The sequence below is a fragment of the Leuresthes tenuis genome, unplaced genomic scaffold, assembly GCF_036924035.1.
Source record: "Leuresthes tenuis unplaced genomic scaffold, fLeuTen1.0.hap1 SCAF_15, whole genome shotgun sequence".
Taxonomy (NCBI): domain Eukaryota; kingdom Metazoa; phylum Chordata; class Actinopteri; order Atheriniformes; family Atherinopsidae; genus Leuresthes; species Leuresthes tenuis.
The window spans coordinates 32,232,725-32,242,447 of NW_027325369.1; the positions used below are offsets into that span (position 1 = coordinate 32,232,725).

General features: G+C 43.3%; 1 protein-coding gene across 2 annotated transcripts in view; it reads right to left on the minus strand.

The window, feature by feature from the left end:
• ccdc88c (coiled-coil domain containing 88C) overlaps nt 1-5,531 on the minus strand; it is a 34,844-nt gene extending 29,313 nt beyond the window's left edge. For both annotated transcript variants that reach the window (XM_072365735.1, XM_072365736.1), the window contains exons 1-2: nt 4,946-5,531; nt 2,202-2,314 (exon numbers count right to left, since the gene is read on the minus strand). In XM_072365735.1, coding sequence (XP_072221836.1) covers nt 2,202-2,314; nt 4,946-5,005 — 173 coding nt within the window. In that variant the 5' untranslated portion in view covers nt 5,006-5,531. The remainder of the gene's footprint in view (nt 1-2,201; nt 2,315-4,945) is intronic.
• Nucleotides 5,532-9,723: the final 4,192 nt, after the last annotated feature.

Consider the following 9,723-nt stretch of genomic DNA (forward strand, 5'->3'; position numbering starts at 1 on the left):
GGGGGGGGGGGGGCACAGGCCTGTCTGGACTGAGGATTCAGGTTCAACACAAGTTGTTTCCTGATAGTTAGAATGTATAAAACATAAAATGTCACCTTTACTGTCAATAAATCCCCCCAAAAAACAACCAAACAACAAATGTGAGCATCTGGTTTTTCATCTGGACTCAAACCGGAATCTGAGTTACAGACAAATTCTTTGCTGTTTCTCAGGTTTAGCAAAGTATTGGGAATTTGAGTTGAAATACTGCAGGTAAGGTGTTATAAGCTGGGTGTAAAAACCTCTTCTTCCTGCTCCTGGGAGCTTATATCAGGGCGTCTGACGTCTCCAGCAGGTGTAAAACGCCCCAGAAACACAACCCTGGGATTCATTTAGTTCCCTTTGTGTGAAAGTTCCTCATTTAACGAGCCGTTCTGATTTTCATTTCTAAAGTACGTCACTCCTTAAGTTGGCTCCGCCTCCTCCGTTAAGCCCCGCCCCCTCACATCCACCCTGCTGGGCGGATGAAGCCAGCTTCTGGTGGAAATGTTCTGCTGTCAGCTGCACTGAGGAGCATGCATCTTCCATCCAGCAGCAGCCTCAGAGGATATAAGAGCCCAGTGGATAAACTATATCTGAGGCTAATGTTCCAGCAGAGTTAGCTAAAGACTGTGAATGTGCAGCAAACACTTTTCATCCCACTGTTTTAACAACTTGGTCCAGTTCAACGCTGGACTGAAGGAACTGAGCCACAAAGAGGATCAGTTCCAACTCTCAGAGCCTGAACTTCAGAGCAGGGAAATGGAAGCATCTGAGAAATAACTCCTCATGGTTTATTTACTGATTTATTTCTTCCTTTAGCAGCAGCTAACGCTAACAGCTTAGCTAATGAAGATGACGTACACCAACTTCTAAGGAGTTACTGCTGCTCCTTTCTGAAAGATGAACATTATTGTTCCCACATTACTTTGTTAGCTGAAGCTAACGCTAACAGCTTAGCTAATGAAGATGACGTACACCAACTTCTAAGGAGTTACTGCTGTTCCTTCCTGAAAGATGAACATTATTGTTCCCACATTACTTTGTTAGCTGAAGCTAACGCTAACAGCTTAGCTAATGAAGATGACGTACACCAACTTCTAAGGAGTTACTGCTGTTCCTTTCTGAAAGATGAACATTATTGTTCCCACATTACTTTGTTAGCTGAAGCTTTCTAGCTGAACGGTTCCGTTCTGTAACTCAGACAACCTGCAGCTGTGTTTAAGGTGTGTTTCCAACACAACACCGGTCCTCTCCTCACTCTCGGTGTGTTAGCGTTACATTATCGGCATGTTTCTGATAAAGATGGAGGTCTCCAGGTACAATTGTTTAATGAGGTTAATATATCCAAAATGTTTAAACGCAGTAATTAACGGTTCACATGCATTACTACGAGTTACGCTGTGCACATCTCCGGCTTGGTCCATCACTGTGGATGAGAAAGCATTGTTTGCTAGCATCTGCTGCTAACTTACAGCTAACTGCTAACTCACAGCTAACTGCTAACTTACAGCTAACTGCTAAACTATTAGCTGCTGATGTCACTAAAAGGGAGGAGTTAAGCTCTCGCTAAGACTCCACCCCAAAACAGACTGCTAATAAAGAGGTTTCTAAACTGGCTTCAGACAGAGAGCCGCTGTGCTTAAACCAGCAGGTTTGTCTGTCTCAAACGTCTCAATAAGACCTCAGAAAATATGTGACCTTTAAATGTTTTAAAAGAAAAATGAACAGAGCCAGTGCAGCATCTCGTCTTCTTACTCCACAGGAGAACAAATAAACAGCAGAGATGGACTCAAAGAAGCTTTTATCCAACGTGAACTCTTCTTTTGGGGGGTTTTCATGCTGCATTCAGGCTCAGTCAGACAGTTGAAGTTCGGTTTCAGAGGCATCTTCAGGACATCTCAGATTAAAACACTCAGGCTTCTGCACTGAGCCCGTTGTGAATCATCGTTATTACGACCCTGAAAGGCTGTGAGTGATGCAGCACGTCTTACCGCCACCTTCACATCTGGCTGTGACGTTTACGACCTGAAACCAGCGACTCAGGATGTGGCGACGCAGACAGGAAACTCTGGATTAACTCTCATACCCTTCATTTACCCGGTCCAGCTGCACAGCAACGCACCGCAGCTTTTTTTACCGACTCATGCAAAAGAAACGACACTCCGAGCGCTGCCACTTACATGTGAGTCATGATCTTGTGCAGGAAGACGCCATCCACCAGCTCCATGAACATGCCGACCCGCTCCTCTGAGCCGCCGTCTTCACACGACCCCAACGGGCCCAACGTCCGCACCTGGAGACAAAGACACGAGACGCTGAAGCGTCACAGAGACACTAAAGTACAGCTTTTCAGAAAATACGGCAGTGAAACCACATGTTCTGACCTCCACCGCCACTACGAAGTAAAGGTCCAGCTCTAAAGGAGCTGTCTGGACATCAGGAGGTTGTTTGAATCCGTGTTCAATCGTCCATAATCTGTTTGGGTTTAAAGGTTCACAGAGACCAGACCAGAGAACAGCTGGACCTCCACCTTCCAGCTCCTGTCTGCAGACACGTTTGGACCAAAAGTACCGAGTGCTTTAAGTGCTTCTGAAATCTTTTCATAGTTCTTAGAACTTGTGGAGGACTTCCCCAAACCAGAAGACCCGAAGCTGCTTTCAGAATGAGGGGGAACCACCTGCTATAGCTCTGTTAGCTCAGAGCTGCTGTGTTGTTGTTATTGGCGGCTATCGGGGGGCTTTCTACACATTCGTCTCCTGGGATGACGTCATCGACCCGCCCAACGGCGTTCAGCTGGTTCCTGCGACTCTCACCCTGCACAGAACATCTTTACGTCCTCACTTCTGCCGAAGGGAAACAAATGGATGCCAGTTTCATGATCTTCACCTCGGGAAACACTGTTAGCGTCCAGCTTAGCTTGAGCTTACAACCATTTCCTGTTCCACCTGCTTTCTCTGGCACCCTGGGGGCAGATTTAGGCAGGAAAACGTCGGTCTGAGTGCACCTGTAGGCGTAGCTTCCATTCACAGCCGCCAGGGCTGCTGCTCGGCCAACAAGTGAATAAAACGAGCTGCAATGTACGGACGGAGGTGAAAGTTTCTTTCCTAGTGTGTTTCTCCGAGTCCAACAAAGACGGGAAAACTTGTGGCGTGACCGGTCAGGTCAACAGGATGTGAGGTCACTGGGAAACAGGAAGCTCCACAGGGTTAATAACCTGATGACGGCTTGTTGGAGAGGAACAAAAAGCTGCAGCTCAGTCGGGCTCAGAAACACTTAAAAAGTACTCCCAAACTGGAACGCCAGCCTGCACGCCGCCATTTGGTCACATCACGGTTGCCTGTTAGAACTCAACCAGGACCTGAGGATCCATTCATGGTTCAGTCTGTTTGAGGCTTTTCAGAGTAATTTGACAACAAAAGGAAGCTACGATGCTGCTGTTTATCATCTGTAACACTGAGCCACATCTGCAGCAGCCAGCTGTTTCAGGTTATGATCTCTGAGGCTGATGTGATCAATTCTTAATTTCTCTGCTTCCTTCTGGTAAGCCGCCTGGATTAGATAAAGTTTTTAAATACATAATCTAATTTCTTTTGTTTTCAGGAAACAGCTGCAGATATTCACTGAAACATGTTCAAACATGAATATAAACCCAGAATCTGAGGCAGAACCAGAGTTTTTTATCAGTTCTCAGCAGCTTTAAAGTGAATCTCTGGTCTGAGCTCCTTTATTCTCCAACACAGCCTGAACCCTCTGAGACAAGCTTTCTGTCATTTCTTTAAGGAGTCTTCAGGAATAGTTCTCCAGGCTTCTTGAAGGACATCCCAAAGCTCTTCTTTGGATGTGGGCTGCCTTTTGTTCCGTTCTCTGTCAGATGATCCCACACTGCTTCAATAATGTTGAGGTCCGGGCTCTGGGGAGGATTCATCCCTCCATAAGACCTGTTGCCACTGATTTTCAGTCCACTTCTTGTGTCATTTGGCACAGCTCAGCCTTTTCTCCCTGTTTCCCTTCCTTAAGAACGGCTTCTTGACAGCCACCCTTCCATGGAGCCCATTTCTGATGAGGCTTGGGCCAACAGTAGATGGATCAGCTGAAGGTCCAGATGCATCTCTCAGGTCCTGTCAGGTCACAGCTGGATTTTTTCCTCTTTCTTAAGGACATCACTTTCAGATCCTGTTCATCTGCTGGAGATAGTTTTTTAGGCCTGACACTTCTTCTTTTGTCCTCCACTTGTCCAGTTTCCTCAAATGTTTTAAGGACACACTGCACACCATGCTGAGATATGCCAAGTTTTCAGCTAATAGCTCTTTGGGAATCACCTTGTTGCTGCAGAAATCCTATTTTCTGTCTGTCAAACTGTGTTTTCTTTGCTGTTTTTCATAGATGCAGCTAAAGAAATGGGAACAAATGATGTGTCTTTGTGACAAAGTGCCTAAAGATCCAGTTTAAAATGGCTTCTTTGCTAAGTTGTCTGTTCTGTGTCGACACAACACTGGTTCATCCCTTGAGTTAGGAGCCTTTTTTCTGCCTGAATGGTTCAAAGCTCAGAGTTAAGTGGCTGAACAAAGAAAAAACACATTCCTCTGAAAATGCTCAGGTACAAGGACTGAAAATGAGGGAAAAAGCAGAAAAAGTCCAAAGAAAAACTGTGAAAGAGCTCCAGAAAGCTGCAAAACTGTTGATCAGGACACTTTAAACAAACCTCAAACTCAAATAAAGTTACTCTGAGTTTACTTTTAGATTTAAATATCAAATAATTATATTTCATAACTTCGGGAAAAGAATAAAAAGTTGGTTCCGGATCCAGCAGCCGAGAGCTGCCAGTTTGTGAACAAATGCACCTGACAAGAGAAAGTAAAACAGCCCGAGGACTGCAGCTCGTGCGCATCCTCCGCCTCACAACCGTGTGCGCGTGCAGACTCACCCACACCACCAGCGGTGACTCCATGAAGGAGGCCAGCAGCTCGGACAGAGTCACGTCCATGGCTCGGTCACCAATCACTCATCAATTTCCCCGATCGATCAGTCGATATCCGCTTCAGGCTCGCGGTATGTCTCCAGAACAAAGCCCCGCGAGGCATCGAATCCCCCCCTCTCACTCCTCCCCTCCTGCACGAGCTCTCTCTTTCACACCACTATTGTCTCGCGCTGTCCCGGTTCTTTTAACACTTCGGGCGAAACGTTTAAAAATCTGAAAGCGAGCGGGAACAGTTCGGAACACTCCCACGTCCTTTTCTCAGCGGTTCGGACTCGGTTCCGTTGGTTTAGCGGTTAAAGATCCAGTTTATTTTCCAGCGGACGGTAAAACACTTGATCCAAACTTCGCAGGACAGTTGACTGTGTTGCCAATGGATACACGACTCGGACCGTAAACCAGCGAAAACGCCGCGAAGTAAGAAAACACAAACAAACCGAGTAAAAAGCTGTTAAAAACACAGTAAAATGAATTAAAACGACATCAAATCTCTGTCGCTGATGTTTGCTTCTTCTACACCGCGTCCGTGCCGCTTCACTCTAAATCAACCTGCAAGATTAGAGGTAGTGAGAGGTCGGTGCGACAGGAGTACCGACGAATCAGCAACGGCCAAAAAGGGTAGTTCCCGCCTATTATAATAAAACAGCCAATCAAATCGCAGAAGCCTGTGTCGTAGCCTTTGAGGTTGACGTCACCAACAGGCAGAGTCAACCAGCCAAATATGTCGAATGGAACAAGAAAGAAATCGTCCCAAAGTTTTCGGATATTTCATTTAGTTTTTGAAAGTGGAAAATATGACATTTAAATAAATACAAATTAACCAAATCAAACCGTGACAATTTCATGAGATCAGAGTTGGATATTTTTATCTAAAATTGAATTTCACTAACTCGGCATTGATAAAGTTTTGACTTTTATTTGACTTTGTAACTTTTTAAAACTATTTTCATGAATATTATTCTCCTAAACAAACATTTAAGTTTCCCTTTACTGCTTAGACATATCCGTGTTGTTACACTCCATCTTTAGCTGCATTTTGTTAATTCATAACAGAAAAACTATGACTCTTGTTGCACATATTATTGTTTTTCCTTTATTGTGGTTTTTAACTTTATTGTAATAATGCACCTGCTCAACGAAGGTGTCTTTCTTATCCTTTAATCTTTTCTCTTGTGTTTCTTGGGCTGTTTTAGTTGACCTCTTACTACACAGTATTGCTATTTCAAACATTTTAGGGACTGATTACCAAATATTTTGCTTATGTATTGGTGTAATCATTCCTAAATCAAATAAAGTTATAACAGAATGAGTTAGAACTTTATATAAATGGCTAAATTGAAAGTTTTTTAGAAGTTTGTCAGCTTTCAGGAGTAAAATGTCCCATAAACCAACGCGCAATTTGTTGCGGGGAACCATCTTGTTCCGCCTCGGCACTCTCTGGTTGCTGTTCAAAGAGTTTGTAAAGGAAACCAAAGATCAGCTCAGATCAAAGGACAAATGCAAATCAGAAGCCTCTGATGACACGAACAGAAAGAAGTGGAGAATTTGCACTGAAGCAACGAAGACAAAGCTGCATTTCTGCTTCCAGAGTTTTTCTCTCACGGTCCCATCAGTTTCCCCCGGTCCAGCCCAGTTCTACCGAACCTCTCAGAGGAATTTCAATGCTGATCTCAGCGTGTAATCAAATAAGTTTGGCTTGTGGTGACCAGACAGGAAATACCGATCAGAACTTACATGGAAAGCTTCATGAGACATGAGAAAGTTTGAACTCTTTGCTGCGACCGCACGTGGAATCAATCGGCTGTAAAACAGCTCCACCTCGTGGTGACTTCGTGTCACTACATCCATTTACAGCCTGTGCAGCTTTGAGGAAATGTGTCCACACAGTTTATTTGATCAGTTGTCACCAGTCTTCGTGAACATGATTAATATTAAGCCCAGTAATGTTCCAGTTACCACAGACGAGAATTCATGTAACTTACTGACTTCCAACCGTTCTGTTCGTCTGATCCGGAGCACACGGCGTCCATTTCTTCCAACAAACATCTGGAATACTGATCGGTCTGACCACAACATACGTTTCCACCGTGTGATGGTCCATCCCAGACCTAACTCCTCCAGATTCCTTGAATGCTTTAATGATATTCTGCTCTGTAGAGGCAGAAATATGCAGATCCCTTCCAGTCTTTCTCTGAGGAACATTGTTTTAAACACAAAATGGAGCTCCTCTGAACATCTTTGCCTTCATGGAGGCTGCTGAAATAGTTTATCAGTGTAGCTGTAAGTTAGCAGCAGATGCTAGAAAACATAATCAACATTAATGGACCGAGTGCAACTCGTAGTAATGCACGTGTGCCGTTAATTACTCGTGTAAATCCCTTGTTTTTCTCCCTGGAAGCTCTTCTTCGATGTGTGCTTCCTGAACCTCTTGGTTCGGCTTATTTATGGTTGATGTTTGTGTCGGAAAAAGACATTTAAGACATTGCAAAATAAACTAAAGCTTTATTTTTAGCAAATACCTTTTAAGAATGTGCAGAAACTCAGCTACTTTCTGTCTAAAGGTAAAAACAGGTGTATGAAACAAATGAAACTGAGACTAAACATAAATTATCTTTGGTTCATACAGTCTGAAATTAAATAAAAGTCAGTGAAAATGGAAGAATCACTCATCTTTTCCTCTTTTTCTGGTTTAAGGTTGTAAATCTCTGCAGCAAATCCCCAAACTGTGGCAAAAAATTCCGTAACTTTTCATTTTTATGTCATTTAGACGGAAATGTGTCCTAAAAGGCATCCAAACTAAAGTTTTCTAACAACTTTTCTACAGTTTGATGTTTATAGATCAAAGATCAGAGCATTTTTGTCCAAAATTTAAGGAAATGCAAATTAAAAACACATTTTTACAGGAACTTATTGATGATACAGGCTTAATAATCCTTTAGTTTTATTTCTGGGCTTTTAAAGGAGCGCGGTCATGTCACCTGACCCAACAAAAACAAGCAGGCGGTCATTTTCTATCAATCATCTATTTATTTATTCATCGTGAATATCAAAACAAAAAGCAGTTTGTCTCAGGAAGAACTGGCGTCTGAAGCGATGTTGATTAGATTTACATTCAATACAATTAATCCCACTTAGCCCCGCCTCCCTCGTCCTCCTGGACCAATAACAGGGAGGCTGGGAGGCGGAAGCAGTGAAACCTGCAATCCTATTGGTGCTTTATGAACTTCTATGTTCAATATTACAAATATAATAAGGCTCTACACAGTGGTGACAGTGATGGTGTCGGATCTACTTCAGGTCAGAATAATACTTCACCGTCTTTTCAAAGACAGGCGCGCACACACACACACACACACACACACACTCGCACACACACACACATTCACACTAAATAATCAATGAGTTCAGCGATGTGTGCCGATCAGAAACACGACAATGATCAGTGAGTGTGATCAGACGGGAACAAAAGGAGGACGTCGAGTGCTGCGTCCTTAGTTTTAGTGTTCTGGTTGTGTTCTGACGGGCCGGCCGGGCCGGTCCATCGAGAGGAGGTCAGCAGCTAAAGCACTGTGGTGGCGTGGGTGTGTTAAATGTTCCAATTTAAAAAAAAAAAAAAGAAATCAAGCCTTTGCACGAATTCTTAGTGTCACGATTGAAATAAAATCAGAAAGAAACATGTCCGTAAATCCAGGTCCACGTTTCAGCGCCGTTACTCTTTTTAGAGGCGGTTCCAGTTCTGGTTCTTTGAGTTTCGACAGATCTAAAACTGGTTCCAGCTGTTTTCGACCAGTCATCGGACAGAAAAACGGACTCGTTTCCATCAGCTGGTTTGAGCCTAAAAGCAACACGGTCTGAAAACTTAGAGGAAGAAGACATGAAGAAACCCAGAGAAAAAAAACATTTTCAGGACTTCTTTTCTGAGGTTATGAGGTAAAACTCTTCTTCTGCTAAGCGAAAAACGGCTCAAAAACTCTTCTTCTGTGAAGCGAAAAACAGCTCAAAAACTCTTCTTCTGCTAAGCGAAAAACAGCTCAAAAACTCTTCTTCTGCGAAGGCGAAAAACAGCTCAAAAACTCTTCTTCTGCTAAGCGAAAAACAGCTCAAAAACTCTTCTTCTGCGAAGGCGAAAAACAGCTCAAAAACTCTTCTTCTGCGAAGCGAAAAACAGCTCAAAAACTCTTCTTCTGCTAAGCGAAAAACAGCTCAAAAACTCTTCTTCTGCGAAGGCGAAAAACAGCTCAAAAACTCTTCTTCTGCAAAGCGAAAAACAGCTCAAAAACTCTTCTTCTGTGAAGGCGAAAAACAGCTCAAAAACTCTTCTTCTGTGAAGCGAAAAACAGCTCAAAAACTCTTCTTCTGCGAAGCGAAAAACAGCTCAAAAACTCTTCTTCTGCGAAGGCAAAAAACAGCTCAAAAACTCTTCTTCTGCGAAGTGAAAAACAGCTCAAAAACTCTTCTTCTGTGAAGCGAAAAACAGCTCAAAAACTCTTCTTCTGCGAAGGCGAAAAACAGCTCAAAAACTTTTTCTGTGAAGGCGAAAAACAGCTCAAAAACTCTTCTTCTGTGAAGCGAAAAACAGCTCAAAAACTCTTCTTCTGTGAAGCGAAAAACAGCTCAAAAACTCTTCTTCTGTGAAGCGAAAAACAGCTCAAAAACTCTTCTTCTGTGAAGCGAAAAACAGCTCAAAAACTCTTCTTCTGTGAAGCGAAAAACAGCTCAAAAACTCT